Below are 16845 nucleotides of genomic sequence, written 5' to 3'. Positions count from 1 at the left end.
TGTCCTTGAGGACCCAACTATCCCAGCCACAATGGGAGACAACCAGTACCAAGCCCAGAACTGACATTACCTAAGCGTCCCCATGCGGTCTCCTGAAGCCAGGTGTTGTCCGTTGGGGCTGATACACACAGAACGGATGCCTACTCGGGGGTCCATCAGGGACCCATCAGCTTTGTCTCCTCCAGGCAGCTCAGTGTCCAGCAGAGGCTGAGTGTTCCCGTCCACATAGATAATCTTAATGAGATCCTAGGGAGGGAGGAAGACATGGGTGAGGCAATCCCAGCAGGACAGCTGCAATACTGAGGACTGCTGGGTAAAGATCAGCCCTTGGCTCACAGGGCCCAGCCAAACAAAAGCTGAATGATCAAGACTGGGGAAGCTGGTTCCTGAAAACAAGGTCAAAATCTGTAGGCATGGGGGGCGCTGAATATGAAACGGGGGCCCAAGCCTCTGGCTCACATTGCTGAGGATGTTTCGGTGCAGGGTAGAGCCATGTACCCCAGAGCTCTCTGTGTTCCACAGGCGGATGGTGTTGTCTGAGGAGCAGGTAATAAAGGAACTGGGGGGAAGACAGGCCTGATTGCTGTCCTTTACCTCGGGGTAGACCTGAAGGGACAGAGGGGAAGAGTTAGGCTCCATTTGGGGGACAGTTTTGCCTATTCAAGGAGATGGAAATGGGAATGAAATCCAAGACAGAGCACTAAGACTTCTCCAGACACCTGACGTGTAAGGAGACCAGGTATACAACATACACAGTGAGAAAAAGCCCGGGAACCTAGCGCCCTCTATGTGCCATAGTATCTCAGTTACATTACATTGTTTCATTTCATTGTTACAACAATTGCATGGATTGGGTACATCATTTTACAGTTAAGAAATCTGGGGCTTGGTTAAGTTCAGTAACTCATCCAAGATCCCTGAGCCCAGGGTGAGGCAAACCTCAGGCTAGGCAGAGGCACACAAGAAGAAGCTGATATGCACAGGCACTGACATTCAAACTCTAGACCCCGGGGTCCATGACAGGGAAGCTACTGAATCCGAAAGCTGTTCTTGGTGCTCTCGGTCCTCTATTCTCACAATGCTACTCCAGCAGACCTATCCCACATACCTCCACACTCCAGACACAGGAGGAATGATACAGAGCTGAGTACACCTTGCCCACTTTCTTGGGGTCTCTCACGTCCCAAACATAGATGCTGTGGTCGTTGTACACACACGATAGCCACTGATTAGTTGGATCAAAAGTCAAGGCAATGGTGTCTGGGTACCTAGCATTGGCCCCTCCAGAGAAAAGGCGACTGTAGGAGAGAGAACAGAGTTACAAGAAAGGGATGGAACACAGGACAGTGTCTCCAAACCTACAGATCTGGAAGTAGATTTGAGAAGACAAAAGCAGTCCTAGAGATAGCACCCACGAGCTGACCCAACACCAGCTGCTGAGCATTGAGTTTTCTAGAAGAACATTAATGAGTTCATAGGCCATGAATATCAGATGAGGCAATTCTGTGGTAACAATGGAGCACAATGGGCACAAATTTAGATGGTTCTATAAACATCTCTGCACAGATCAAAACAACATCATCATACAAATCACAAAAATGAGGCTGGGGATATAGCCTGGTGGCAGAGCACTTGTCTAACAAGCAAGGCCCTGGCTACTCCCTCCAGCACCTCAAAATCATCGTCATCATCACCATCGTCATCTACTGAGAGCACATGCCTAACCATAAAGTCACCAAACATCACTCTTTCCCTTTCAGCATGATTGGTGGCTGTGTCTTTATCCCAGTGCTTAAAGATAATCAAGGTGACCAATTGTAAAATTGACCCCATTTCCTTGTATCCAACTAGCGGCTTCAATCCCTTCAGTCATTCCTAAGACCACCCTCGAGGAACCAGATTGGTAACAGCTCTTCCCGCACTCACTAACTGAGCCACTCTGTCGTCCTTCACAGTATGCAGTCTCCTTGGTCCTGACAAAGACCAAGAAACCCAGATTTGTCTACAAAGGTGTTCCAAGTGATCGTTAAACATCAATACATTTTTCATTCTGTTCCCTGAAGTACTGACTAAAATTCTGAATGGAACTGTGGGCCCCACTTAGCTCACCTGGCCTCAGTGATGCTGGCAATGTCTGTTCCCAGGGCATGGGGTCTGGGTAGGGTACTGAGGAAGTGCAGGTTGGAGGGGTTGAAAAGGCGCACTGTGCCATCAGCACAGCCACAGAAGATGTATTCTTGGCTCACAGAGATGCAGTGGGCCACAGTGGTCTGTGGGCAGAGTAGCACAAGTCAGTAACATCACCTTCCTATTTAGCCTTGTTTGATCACTGCCACGCCCTCTGCAGCAGTTACTTGTAAAGGAGAGACAGGCCAAGGCAGGGGCAGTCCCTCAGTTATTATCCAGGATGCCCTCCCTCCAGCAGCATGTGCCCATAAGGCCGATAGCCCTGTACAGTTGGGAAGTGGGGTGAAAATCGGGGACTCTTCTAGGCATCATAGGGGCCAAGATGCTAAGGTAGGAAAATCCCAGAAAGGAGAAAAAACAGCTGAGGAAGAGAGGAAGACCTAGGAGCACTTACTGTGATGCTGTCAGTGTTCTGAGCACAAGAGGAAAGCAGGGGAGAGAGATGAGAAAGAACAAGAGGAGGCAGTCATACAGGTCATGGGACCAGCCCTGGGTCTCCTGGAAATCCAGCCCCTCTGGCATGCACGGAGGCCCAGCCCCAGGTCTAGAGCCCCAAGGCCAGTTCTCCCCTAATTTGAGATATAACTGAACCCTGTCCTGGAGCCAGAGTTACTTACCCTTAGCTCCACCCATTTGTCCAGAAGCCTGCGGTCGCTGAACTCGCACAGCAGCCCGGACGACGTGATACAGAAAGTGCTATCGGCCTTCTTCCCGCGGCCACAGGCCACATCCGTGAACAGGTTGTTCCGCAGTTCCCCCAGCAGCCCCGAGCGGCCCAGCAGGGGCACAGTGGCATTCACCTGGGGAGATATGCCATTACATGCATCTACCCCTGGAAATGAGGTGCTCAGGAGGAGAGGGCAAGCACAAGCTCCCCTACTCTCTAAGACTACTCCTCAGCCCAGGCAGAGCAGGCCCGTCCAGAACTTGTGACTGGTCAGCAGCCACGGGCAGCTAGCTGGAGCAGTACCAGGGGGCAGAGTCTGTCCTCACCTTTGAGGTCTTACTGTCGTCAAGGTACCAGAATTTGATGTGCCTGTTGCCTGCAGTGACAAAGTAGCTGCAGTCTTCAGAAAAGGACACTGCTGTCACCCGACTAGATACTTTGTTGGAGGCCACAACTATGTTTTTCTGGAGGAAAAGTTAAAAGAAGAATCAAAGCTCTGACCCTGGGGACTAAGATGGGTTGGAGAATGGAGAAGAGCTAGCAAGAATTTCTACTTGGGAAACAAAACAACTTTCTAGTATTTACTGGTCAGAAAAAAAAAAGACAAGCAAATCCTTTTCTAAATGAATTCAAAGGTTTAACTCCTCAGGAGTATGGGAAAACACAAAGCCAGCCCCTTTAGCCCCTTGGTACCCAGTGACTAGTTTCTACTTCAAATTCTGTTCAGGAATGAGATGGAATCAGTGAAACAAATGAAGTTGCTCAAGTCAGCAGTTCCCTGACTACCCACACACACCAGAACCCCAGGAGGATGCCAAGGCCACCCCACCCAGCCCACTCACCTTCCAGGCCCACACGTTGACAATCATATCATGTTGGTAACCCACAGACACGATGTACTTGGCACTAGGGGAGAAGGCCACACAAGCCACGCCATACTTATGCTCCTGTAGCTCTGCTACCTGGCTACGTTCAGCCACATCCCAAACCCGCACGGCAGGCATGTGCCCACTCTGTAGAAAGCAAGAATGTGCTTGAGTGAGAGCTATGGGAAGGTGCTGTGTAGCCTCCTTGGGCTTTCGCCTCCTCGGTTTCTAAACATTGCTTCTGCAGTGGGTCTCTGCACAACAGCAAAGATCAAGACAAAGGCACAAAAGACACACAATAAACATATGGGGACACTTATGAGGACAAGACTAGCTCAGGCCTCTGAGTCTGAATGACTCTGGTAAGCAGCCAGACCTACGAAGGAGCTCTGTTTACTACTGTCTCCTTGTAAGACCAAGGGCTGTGTTCCTGGTGTGTCCAGCAGGGGGCACCTGGAGATAAGAAATAGTTCAGGGTGGTGGTTTTCAAAATGTGACTTTAGCCATCCCACCCTGTTAGAAGCTACACCGAGAGAGCTGGCTTCAGTATGGAAAGGCATTGGACACCAAGCCTGATGACCTGAGTGAGATTTCCATGCTCCCTTCCCCACACAAAAAAATGAGTACGTATTTTTTTTTTTTTTGCTTTTAAAAGAAAAGCTACCTGGGGAATCCTGGGTTACAGAATCATACAACTTTGGAGCAGGGGCCCAACTGCGAGCACTTTAGAAAGCCCTCGCAGTGACTCTGATCACACTAAGCTTAAGAACAACTCCTGAAGACACGACAGAAGCCAGGGGGACGGCACCCTAAGTGGACACAGGATTGTTGCCTGTTCCTCACTCACCTCTCCAGTGACCAAGTACTTGCCATCAGGGGAGAAGGCGAGGGCAGTAATGGTTTTCCTACAAGAAATAGGGCAAGCTTGGTTGGACCTAGGAAACTAAGCCCCCCACTCCCACACTCCCTCCCTCCTTCCTGTGTAGTTTCCAAAGGCAAGGCTAAAAGGCTTAGGGGTCTACAGGGCACTTCCTATCTGGCCTCAAGGCCAAACCTTGTCCAAAGCCCCTGGAGGCCACGCCCACATACCTGGAACTGTTGAGGATGTGCTGTTGTTTGTGTTTCCGCGGATTGAACAGCACAACCACGCACCTGAGAAAATGAGTGAGATGTTAGGCTTAGGTCCGGACCACAGCTCCTCCAAGAGCCCACCTGGGGCTGCTGGTCACCCAGCAGAGGGAACAGATCAATCAAACTCTGAGATTCTTCATCCAAAGGGTCTATCTCAGCAGCTTCAGGTGGAAGCCCATTCACCAGGACCCTAAGTACCAGCCCCATCTCTGATCACACCCACAAAGGACAGCAGGGATACTTCCCACAACCTTCACCCCACCCCCAAAGAAAGAACACAAGATGGAAGAATAAGTGTGATTTGATCAGCTCAGGCCTCAGCTTGCAACCAGTTCTCAGGCTTAGAGCCATGTCTTAATCATTGTTATAGATGGTGTGTCTCCACCTATTGAATAAGAAAGACCGTGGGGCTAGGCAAGGCACCAGAACTGTAGGGAGGCCTAATAAACTGGAGGTGGAGGGAGCAGAGATAGCCTGAGAGGACCTGGGAATGACTTGAGAATGCTACAGAGCTTCTGGCTGAGCCAAAGGACGCCTGGGTTTCAAGGCCTCAGCAGGGCTTTCTGACCACCAGACCAAGGCAAAGTGGAGATTCTATACCCATTTCAGGAAGAAAAAAAAAAGGGTTGTTACTACCTTTCCACCCAGGGGACAGGGCTTCCAGATGGGACCAGATCCAGACTGACTGCCCAGAGGCAGATCTGGGGAGGGGAGCTGCAGCAATATGCCAGAGGCCAAGAGTCAGAAGGTGTTCTCAGCAGGCCCCTTGGTGGTAAGCAGGCCCTAGCCTGTTTTCCAGCTGCCTAACCTCTTGGCACTGGAGTAGCTGACAGGGGCAAGGCTGGAGGCTGCACACCATAGAGGGGAGGAGGGAAGAGCAGACAGAGACTGCAGTGGGAAACTACATAGAGGTGCACACTGATAACAAGTACTTAGTGTCTCGGGCTCAATATACTAATCCAATATACAGAACACACATGTTCTCTGGAGACGCTGGACCTTTGGTGGAACCAAACATGTCCAGAACCAGAACTTCTACTGACCAGCAAATCTGAAGTCTTGAATCTCACCAAAGAACTAGCTCTTGTAGACCAGACTGACCTCAAACTCACAGTGATCTGCCTGCCTCTGCCTCCTGAGTGCTGGGATTAAAGGCGTGCACCACCACCGCCCAGCCCAAGTCTCCTTCTAAAGTACTATGGTCCAGAAGGGTTTTAAGTATGACAAAAGCCATATTCAGGGGCACACCTGTCGTCCAACATCCAACCAAATCAAGCTTTGACTCTTCAAATGTTCAGTGTGCAATTTACCAAGTTTGTGGTGCTTTGACTGAAAATGCCCCCTCCCCTAGGCTCACAGAGAGTGGCACTGTTAAGAGGTGTGGCCTTGTTGGAGTAGGCCTGGTCTTGTTGGAGGAAGTGTGTCATTGGGGGTGGACTTTGAGGTTTCAAATGCTCAAGCCAGGCTCAGTGTTACTCTCTCTTCCTGCTGCCTACCAATCCAGATGTAGAACTCTCCACTACCTCTCCACCACCATGTCTGTCAAAGTGCTGCCATGCTCTCCACCATGACAATAACAGACTGAACCTATGAACTGTAAGCTAGCCCCAGTTAAATGTTTTCCTTTATAAGAGTTGGCTATGGTCATGGTGTCTCTTCACAGCGATAGAAACCATAACTAAGACAGAGTTCAAAGCTAGACTGGATTACTTTTATGTTTCCTTAAAAACATAAAACATGACATAACCCAAGATGGTTCTGGAAATTCTGTACTCTATCACTTCTGAACAGGTGTATGAAAATACATGTTAGTAGCCGGGTGGTGGTGGCGCACGCCTTTAATCCCAGCACTCGGGAGGCAGAGGCAGGCGGATCTCTGTGAGTTCGAGACCAGCCTGGTCTACAGAGCTAGTTCCAGGATAGGCTCCAAAGACACAGAGAAACCCTGTCTCAAAAAACCAAAAAAAAAAAAAAAAAAAAGAAAATACACGTTAGTTACAATTCAAGACTATTCGGTGTGTGCAAAATAATACCCTCTAGGCTGACCCACAGAGTTTTCTGTGGCTGCTGTGTTCTGAGCCCTTCCTTATAGTTTGCCCTGCGCTGCTGAAGAGCCCCCTATAGGCTCAGCTCTAGCAAAGGTGTCTAGTCTGACAGGCTATGGGCCACTAGCTTTCTGACCAGTAACAGATGAACAAAGGCCCCCTGTTACAGAACTCCTGTGACTGCAATGGTGACACAATGCAGCCAACCACACTCCACATGCAGAACAAGTGGGTGCTGGGGGCTCTGCCTGTGAGTGTTCCCTTACGTCTATCACCCTAGAGGTGGGGTAGCTACCAGCAGGGCAGCCTTTACAGGGCAGTGCATCAGACTGCTTGAAACACTCCAACCTGGTGTGGTGGCACACACTTAGAATCCTAGCCCTTAGCAGGTGGAGGCAGGAGGATCAGAAGTTCAGTCATCCTCAACTATACATTAGGTATGAGATCAGCCTTGGCTGTACAAGATCCTGTTTAAACATAACAAAGCAAAACACCAAAACCTTTCTAGTTATTATGTACAAATTCGAGTCTTTATGGGAAACAATTTCTTCTGTTTCCTCCATCTCCTAAGTTCAAGCTCACAGAGGAAATAGGAAGGCAAGCAACACTGTGTGTGTGTGTGTGTGTGTGTGTGTGTGTGCGTGCATGCATATGCGTGTGTGTATGTACATGTGCTTCTGCATGCGTGCCTGGCAATGCAGGCAGAGTGATGACTGGCTACAGGCAGATGAGCCTCATTCACTAGGAAATCTTCAGGCATGGCAGGGAAGGAAACAGACAAGGTGCAGCCTTTACTCCTATTTATTCAGACTGGAAACTAACCCCTCAGAAAGAGAGACACAGTGAGCACACATGTATTTCTCTATGGAAGAGACGTGCCCAGCTCACTTACGTCCTTCCAAGTACACAGGAAGGCCTATTCTTCAAATACCTGAGAACCCTCTTTGGTCTTCTTAGTGGACTTTTAGCAAACGACTCAGTCAGCCAGGGAGAGAAGGGTGGGGCACAGCTGGCATCAGTCCTTGCCAGGCAGGGTAAGCCCTTGCAGCAATGCTCACTGAAATCACTAACATAAGGACTACAGGGTTGGGCTGGCCCAACAGGCTAACTCCTGTAACTTAGAACTTGACTCCTGTAACTTAGAACTTGAGGGCACAGAGAGGTGGCTCATCCTCATGGAGGGAGGGTACATCCCTTCGGGCCTCAGTTCAGGACATTAGTGCTAGGAAGGGCGGAGCCCTTGGCACCCAACCCTGCAAAAGCCCAGGCTTGCTTCATTCTCACAGGACCTGTTTTCTCCCTCTCCCAGAGGCAAAGCCAAAGGAACACCACATGAGCCATGAGTGGAGCAGCACACACACAAGCAGGCCCAGGCTGTTCAACAAAAAAACAAAGTGTCTTCAAATTTCTTTCAGGCTAAGTAAAATCAGAAGGGCCTCACAGAGGCATACTGGAGGTCCCTTCATGCACGCCTAAAATGCTACCCTCTGACCCTATTATTAAACCTCATTCCCCGTGTTCTTTATTGCACTTTACCACCATCGCTTATTCTTTCTTCAACGCATGCAGCAACTTATAATTTTCTACCTAACTTACTTTGTGAGCGGTGCCTATCGCTGCATTTTCAACTCGGCCAAGAGGTCATTTTTGTGTTTTGTGTTAAGTCCCCAGTCCCAGGAAGACAGGCACTCAGTATTAGTGGAAGGTGGAAATAGAGCTTTAAACCAGGTGTGATGGTACATGCCTATAATCCCAGCCTTCAGGAGGTGGAGGCAGGGGGATCACAAATTCAAGGGTTCCATAATGACTCTGAGGTCAGTATGGAATCCATGAGAGCCTGAGGAAGGGAGGAGGAAGGGAGGAAATGTGGGAGGGAGGGAGGGAAAGAGGGAAGATGGGAGGGAGAGGAAGATAGAGGCAAAGAGAAAGAAATAAAAGAAGAAAGAGAGGGAGAAGAAAATTAGGAAAGAAAGAAGGAAGAAAGAGAAAACACGCCTTAAATCTCCAAACTCTGTTGAAAAGCCGGGCAGAACTCTGACCTCAAGCTGCAGAGACAGGTCCATGCTTCTCCACATTACAGTCATAGCTCCCTGGTGCCCAAGGGTAGTATAGTGATAGAGATGAAGATCACTGTGGTCAGACAGACTCATCTGCTAATATACGGTGTGGCCTGAAACATGTTTCTTTACTTTCAAAACCCTCAGTCTCTTCATCTGTGAAGCAGATGTTCCTCCCAGAACTGTGGTGGGCACCCCACCCAGCATGGTGTTCACTACAGTCTCTACTGTCACCTTCACCACAGTGACATGTTTCTTGGCACGTTTATGAATTTCCAAAATGGTTTAACTGAGGAGGGCAGACTCACCCTGAATGTAGGGAACATGAAACCATGGGCTGAGGTCTAGAATTGAATAAAAAGGAGGAAGGAAGCTGAGCATGGATTTCATCTCTCTGCAATGTGCTCAGCTGCCTCACACCTGCTGCCGTGGCTTCCCTCCTCACACCTGCTGCCGTGGCTTCCCTGCTCCTCACACCTGCTGCCGTGGCTTCCCTGCTCCTCACACCTGCTGCCGTGGCTTCCCTGCTCCTCACACCTGCTGCCGTGGCTTCCCTGCTCCTCACACCTGCTGCCGTGGCTTCCCTGCTCCTCACACCTGCTGCCGTGGCTTCCCTGCCTCCTCACACCTGCTGCCGTGGCTTCCCTGCCTCCTCACACCTGCTGCCGTGGCTTCCCTGCTCCTCACACCTGCTGCCGTGGCTTCCCTGCTCCTCACACCTGCTGCCGTGGCTTCCCTGCTCCTCACACCTGCTGCCGTGGCTTCCCTGCTCCTCACACCTGCTGCCGTGGCTTCCCTGCCTCCTCACACCTGCTGCCGTGGCTTCCCTGCTCCTCACACCTGCTGCCGTGGCTTCCCTGCCTCCTCACACCTGCTGCTGTGGCTTCCCTGCTCCTCACACCTGCTGCCGTGGCTTCCCTCCTCACACCTGCTGCCGTGGCTTTCCTGCCAGGATGGGCTGTAGCTTCTAACTGTGTCCCAAAGTAAGCTTTTTTCTCCTCAAGCTGCTTTGTCATGTACTCTATTACAGCAACAAGAGTCTCTGTCTTAGTCACTGTTCTGTTGCTGTGAAGAGACACCATGACCATGGCAACTCTTACAAAGAAAGCATTTGACTGTGGGCTTGCTTACAGTTTCAGACGCTTAGTCCATCATCATCACTGCAGAGAGCATGATAAGGAGCATGGCCCTGGGAGAAGTAGTTGAGAGCTACAGCCAGATCCACAGCAGAGAGAGACTGGGCCTCAAAGCCCACCCTTGATGACATACCTCCTATTTCTTTCAAACAGTTTCAGTCCCTGGCCGCAGCATTCAAATATGGCTATGGGAGCTTATTCAAGTCAAACTGGGATGAGGGGTGGCTATGAAGAAACTGAAGTGGTTCCTCTGCCTAAGGAATGTGTAAGTGTATGAGCTGCAGGCTGGAGAAGCCCTGAGACGATGGGAGCAGAGCTTACTGGACTAGTCTGGGGAGTCTGGAATATCAGACTGCTGAGAGAACATGGCAGCTGCGGCCATGAGGACTGTCTCAAGAATTGGGCTAGAGGCTATTGGCGTCACAATCAGGCAAAGAAACTAGCTTCATTTTGCCAGAATCCTGAGAACTTGAGTGCAGCTGACTTCAAAAGCAGCGGATTAATTTGCCTTGCAGAGGAATTTCAAGACAGGATAGTATTCAAGATGAGTTAGGTTTACTGCTCACTGCTTGGATCTGGATCTGCTGGTAGAGAGAAAAGTGCCAGAAAGGTATGGAAAATGTGTGGTTTGGCAAAGAAAGGAACTTGAGAGGATTTAAAGTAGTGGATACAAAGGATGCAGAGAAAGCAGCTGAAATGGTTACAGAACATCCTGCTGTATTTGGAACACTAGCAAAGGGACCCCGAGGGCAAGACCTCACCCACTGAAGGGCCAGCATTCAACAGTGCAAGTAATGGCCACCTGGAGACTGTTTCCCCAGGATAAGCTTCCAGCGCACACGGAAGATACTGCAGCTGCGGTGGGAAGCCTGTCAAGCTGCATCTCACACGAGCAGCAGAACCTGGCAGCATGCTTCCTGTGGTGCTGGTTTTGCGGGTGTGGAAAAAAAGATGCAAAGGTGAGTGGGTTGTGCAGGCTTTCACCAAGGCTCCAGCAAGCTACTAAGGCAAGCAATGTGTGGCAGGGCTACAGTTCCTGCAGAGGCCCCTAGAGGCCATTGTATGAAGCTGGGAAAATGAATCCTAAATTCCAATGAAGACCCTAGCATATTGGGGATACCAAGGCAAAATGACGTCTACCTAGAAAAATAGCAGACATGGAGTGAAGTTGGCCCAAGAGTCTCTGCACACTGCAGGCAGAAAGGCAGCAGAGCTGGAGAGAAGCTGTCCAGCTGTTGGGACTCAAAGGACTCCATGTGTAACTACAGCTTTTGCTGTTTGCCATCCTGGGCTTTGGTCTTGTGTGAGCGTCTATCCTTTCTCTGCTCCCAGTGTTCCCGTCTGTAATAGGAATATTTCTTCTGTGCCATTTATATTGGAGTATAAAAATTGCTGGGCAGTGGTGGTACACACCTTTAATCCTGGCACTTGGAAGGCAGAAGCAGGTGGATCTCTGTGAGTCTGAGGCCAGCCTGGTCTACAGAGTGAGTTCAGGACAGTCAAGGCTACACAGAGAAACCCTGTCTTGAAAATCCAAAAGAAAAAGAAAAAAAGAAAGAAAATTGCTTTTATTTTAAAGGGGCTCATAGCTAAGAGATTGCCTTGAGTCTAATAAGGGACTTTGGACTTTTTTTTTTAAATATTTATTTATTTATTTGTTATGTATACAATATTCTGTCTGTGTGTATGTCTGCAGGCCAGAAGAGGGCACCAGACCTCATTACAGGTGGTTGTGAGCCACCATGTGGTTGCCGGGAATTGAACTCAGGACCTTTGGAAGAACAGGCAATGCTCTTAACCGCTGAGCCATCTCTCCAGCCCCCGGGACTTTGGACTTTTAAAGGATATTAAGACTGTTAAAGACTATGGAGTGTTTGAAGATAGACTAACTGAATGTATTTTTGGAGTACGAGATTAAAATGAGATTTGAGGTGTCCTGGTGAAATGCTATTATTCAAACTGATGTGTTTAAGTGATAAGATGATCAGAGGTGGAGCTGTGATGCTTTATCTTGTAAACTTGACACCATGAATTACCATGGTAACAGGTAATGAATGCTTCTTAGTATGTCTATGGGGTGTTTCCAGAAAGGTTTAATTAAGGGAAGGAAGCCTACTCTGAATGTAAATGGCACCATCTCATGGGCTGGGGCCTTGGACTAAAGGGAGAAAACAAGCCACTGCCGGAACTCATGTCTTTGTATCTGACTGCAGACGCGTGAGTCCTGCCACCTCATGCCCCTGTCACCATGACATCCCCTCCATCTTGGACTGTACCCTCAAATATGAACCCAAACAAATCCTGAAGTTGTTTTGTCAGGTTTTTTATTTTAGCAATAACAAAAGTAACTAAGAGTGCTCTTGGCAATCTTCTTGAGACTAACTAGGAAAAGACTATCCAAGGTTACCTTTTGTAACAGGAAGCTCACATGTATACAAACATATGCTATAGCATTCCACACATAGTGAGCTAGTGTCATCCAGAAGCTGAATTATAGATAATTCCCCCATATTTGCTTTAATTATCTCAAGAGATAAAGTGGCCAGTGTGACATGGAACACCGCTGGCTGCTGTCCTCTTGAGATACATAGAATTCAATGCCTTCCAAATAACCCTCTTGGGTCAGGCCATGCGACCCATTAATGCCTGTTTATGGGACACTTTACACACCCCTCCTTAAAAAAGATGAAAACCTAGTTATGAAGTGGCTGCTGTGTCTGCAAAGATGAGAAAAACATAAAAGACTAGTGCTAACTCCGTGACTACACAGCTAGTGATGCGGGTCATCAGAACAGTTTTCTCTACCCAGAGGACTCCAAAGATAGTTCTTTCCCCAACAAGAGGCAATCCTTGTGAGCAGCAAGATTTAAAAGTCGGGACATAACAATGGTTCCTAAGGTCCTGGCTTCCCACTCACTCTCTATTAACCACTAGCTGATTGGTTCCTAAAACAAAATAGTTGTTCCTCACTTGATCTTTGCAGCTGACAACACGTTAGCACCACAGCTCATACACAGCTTTCTTCTCATGCTGCTGCTGGCTCAAGTACTCCCCACCAAGCCCTGACCACTCAACGACATTTTTTTTTCTTTCTTTTTTTTTTTTTTTGTATTTTACATGGGTGAATATTTGCCTGCAGGGCCAGAAGAGGGCACTGGATCACATGGAACTGGAAGTACAGATAGTTGTAAGACATTATGTGGGTGTTAGGAACAAAACTCAAGTCCTTTGCAAGAGCAGCAAGTGCTCTTAACCACAGAGCCATCTCTTCAGCCACCCAATCTAATGCCAGCATCCTCTTTAGCTCCCAGTTATTTATGTGCTGTCTCTTTCATCACCCTGACTATTCAGAGGCCTTAACATTCTCTGATCCTCCCTTGCTCACTAACTTCTATAGCTCAGTTTAGGAGGAGATTCTGTGTCCATTTTATAATGCTGGACTCTCAGCATAAACTCCAATACGGGTGCACTCAGGAAAGGAGTTATCCTCTTCTCTCCACTGAAAAACTCTCCAAGAAGCCTCCTCTTACTGGTATAAAGGTCTAATCTCTTTGCAGTTCCTGCCCCAGGAGTAAAAAAGCTGCTCTGCTCAGAGCGCTCACCAGGTTATGCTGGCAGTGGGGCCACGGTCAACCAGCCAAGCAGTCAGAGAACTATGAAGCCAGCTAGGGGTAAAAGCCCAGCTCAAATAAGAGGGTTCGGCTAAACCAGGGTCCTCAAAGAGACTGCATGAGGACTACATTAGCATCCTAAAGTAGGGGCATGTGATAGTTAATATTGTCAGCCGGACAGGATATAAACATGATCTATAATCTATAGGCAACAAGATCTACAATCAAGTAGGAGACAAAACTCTATGGCTGTCTGCAGGAGTTTCTAAACTGGGTTAGCTTATGTTGTAAGACCCATCCTAGCCGGGTGGCGGTGGCGCACGCCTTTAATCCCAGCACGCGGGAGGCAGAGGCAGGCGGACCTCTGTGAGTTCAAGACCAGCCTGGTCTACAGAGCTAGTTCCAGGACAGGCTCCAAAGCCACAGGGAAACCCTGTCTCGAAAAAAAAAAAAAAAAAAAGACCCATCCTAACTGTGGGCAGTGCCATTCTGTGGGCTGGGGACCAAATAAATAAGAGATGTCAAGCTGAGCACCAGCCTCTCTCTGCTTCCCGGCCACAGAAGTGCCCTGACTGGTGGCCACATGCTCTCTCTCTCTCTCTCTGCTTCCCGGCCACGGATGCCCTGACTGGTGGCCACATGCTCTTGCTGCCATGCTTTAAAAAGGAAGGGAAGGTTTGTTTTAGTTCATAGTTTGGGGGTACCCCTAAGCTGTTTCTGTGACATAATTTTGTCACAGCAATGAGAAAGGTACTACTAACACAGGGCGCTTCAAGTATGGCAGGTGAGGGGTGGGCTTCCTGTGGAACAACAGGTAAAGTAAAATAGGAAAGCTCTGTACAAGAGAAGCAGGAGGCACTAAAGCTGAGGGGTCTTGGCCCAGAGACACCACAGTCACTCAAATCCCACCCACCTCTGCCTGACACATGCTGCCCACCCCCTTCCCTGTGCTGTTTCATTTCCTCTCAGAAAATTTTGTTTTGGTTTGATAGTTGCTGCTAGGCCTTTGGGAGGATTCTGAGTTTTGTTTCTCTTCTTGTTTCTAGGATACCTGAGCTGGCTCCTACAGCAAGAGCAGCAGGAACAGTGTGGGGGCTGAGGGTGGTGCTTGGCAAAGGAGGTAGGAGAGCCTGCACTCACACAGACTGAGTGCTTCCCATGTGCCTAGGGGCACAACAGTGAGCCCCCCCCCCCCAACCACCACAGACAGGAACCAAAGCTGAAGCAGCCATTTGCAAAGACAGAAACCCAGATTCTAAGAAACACACAGGTCAGAGACCAACCTGGGAATGTTGCCCAGGGTTAGCCAAAGCCAAGCATACTCAGGAAATCTCCTGAGAGACACCATGCCCAACCCAGGAGGAGGACTCCCAGGCAGCACACTGGGCTGCAAGTGTCTGTAAAGATAAGCACATACTCTACAGCTCCAGGCCTGGCATCCAGAGGTAGAAGGTAGGAGAAAGGGGTCAGAGTTCCACACTTCCCAAGGCCTTGACACGGGGCTCAGCATACCAGAGACAGTACCCCAAGCTTTCCTGCACAGACTCTATCTAGCCCCAGCCCCACTTCAACAAGAAGGGGCCTGGTTTTCCCTGGCTGGGGCAGGCAGGGGATGAGTGGAATTCCCCAGAGGCAGGCAGTACTAGGTTATTTAGCAGGGCAGACCTTTCATCAAGTCACTTGGGGGAGGGCTGTCCAGTTTTTGCCAGGCTAAGCCATTGTAGCAACCATAGGGCCCCAATTATGGACACTAAACACGATAGGACCCTTAGGATAGACACCCAACTCAGAACCCGGAGGCAGAAGACTCCCTGGTAGACTACTCCGCACATAAACTCAAATGGCAGGTAGACGGTAGAGAAAAAGCGGAAAGCCTGGCCTTTCCCCACTCCGTGCCACTGTAGAGTCACTGCGCTAGGGTCAGGACAGACACTGGCAATGTAATTCTGAACAAACTGCTTCACCTTGAATTTCAGTTTCCTCCCCTCATCTACGGAGTTGAGAACATACGAACCTCAAGCCCGTGGGCTCACGTGCTCCTCCTGCCCCTGCCCCAGCCTCTCCAGTACTTGGTATCACACAGCAGAGCACCTTAGTATATAGAGTTTCTAAAGTTGATGTAGTGATGGCTACAAAACTCTAGAAAATTACTAAAATTCATTGAGTTGAAGCTTTATTTTGCTAGGAATCAAAACTAAGGTCTTGAAAATAGGTAAGCACTGTGCCAGTGAGCTCTATCCCAGACCTGAGTCAGACACTTTCAACATTTGGTATCACAACAAAGCCATTAAAAATCACTAGACGTAGTGTTAAAGGTGGTGCTTGAGTGGGGTGGGCCAGTGGTGTGATGTAGTGGGCATGGATCTGTCTATGGATCAGAAGAGGGCGCTGGGGCTAGAGTCATGGCTCAGCAATTAGGAGCACTGGCCACTCTTTCAGAGGACCAGGATTTTATCCCTAGCACCCACATGGTGACTCATAACTATGTGAATTCCAGTCCCAGGGCACCGGATGTCCTCTTCTGGCCTCCATGGGCACAGGGCACACACAAGGTTCACAGAGTGTAGGCGGGTCAGTCATATACATAAAATAAAATTAGTGTCTTTTTTTTTTAAAAGATGGTGTTGGGAATCCTATATAAAAAAAGTACAGATATGCATGTCTGGAGATAGGAGTGGTATGATGTCCAAATATCAACAGTACAGAGTATAGCAAGGACAATACCCGAGTTTTTACTTAGATGTATTTTCTTCACAGAAATGGCATCAAAACATTAATCTAGATGCATCTCTCAGAGATTCCAGAAACCTACTGTCCTCAACTAATTTAGCGTAATTGTAATTGACACTCTTCTCCCCAAGGCTAAGGATGTCACAGGAAAGATGGTAAGAGCCAGAGGAAGTGGATGACGTCAAGGAAACTCTTTCCTGGACACAACATGCAATTGCACATATGAACTCACTGCAGCTGTGGCTGCATTCACATGCTCTGAGTAAGTTCAAGCCAGACAAAGTGCTGACATGGACGGGGTGGGGAGGGGACAGAAGTGGTGAGGTGGGCCCAAAGTCCCACTCCTGAGTGAGGAGCTTGACAGCTACTGGAAGAGGAGAGTTCATGGTATACTCCCTGGTAGGCTGACCGCAGC

General features: G+C 48.9%; 1 protein-coding gene across 3 annotated transcripts in view; it reads right to left on the bottom strand.

The window, feature by feature from the left end:
- The window catches only part of Mapkbp1 (mitogen-activated protein kinase binding protein 1), a 53686-nt gene that overhangs the window by 10209 nt on the left and 26632 nt on the right, over positions 1–16845 (bottom strand). For 2 of the 3 annotated variants that reach the window (XM_041679028.1, XM_041679030.1), the window contains exons 3-12: positions 4810–4872; positions 4568–4625; positions 3697–3867; positions 3181–3318; positions 2805–2987; positions 2582–2599; positions 2110–2270; positions 1109–1298; positions 460–606; positions 71–246 (exon numbers count right to left, since the gene is read on the bottom strand). In XM_041679028.1, coding sequence (XP_041534962.1) covers positions 71–246; positions 460–606; positions 1109–1298; positions 2110–2270; positions 2582–2599; positions 2805–2987; positions 3181–3318; positions 3697–3867; positions 4568–4625; positions 4810–4872 — 1305 coding nt within the window. The remainder of the gene's footprint in view (positions 1–70; positions 247–459; positions 607–1108; positions 1299–2109; positions 2271–2581; positions 2600–2804; positions 2988–3180; positions 3319–3696; positions 3868–4567; positions 4626–4809; positions 4873–16845) is intronic. The other variant, XM_041679029.1, reaches the window with a different exon arrangement.

The sequence above is a fragment of the Microtus oregoni genome, unplaced genomic scaffold (genome assembly GCF_018167655.1).
Source record: "Microtus oregoni isolate MIOR12 unplaced genomic scaffold, Mior012 000031F_ref0000149, whole genome shotgun sequence".
Taxonomy (NCBI): domain Eukaryota; kingdom Metazoa; phylum Chordata; class Mammalia; order Rodentia; family Cricetidae; genus Microtus; species Microtus oregoni.
Note: the sequence above shows the minus strand (reverse complement) of the source record. Positions and strands in the feature narration are given on the sequence as shown.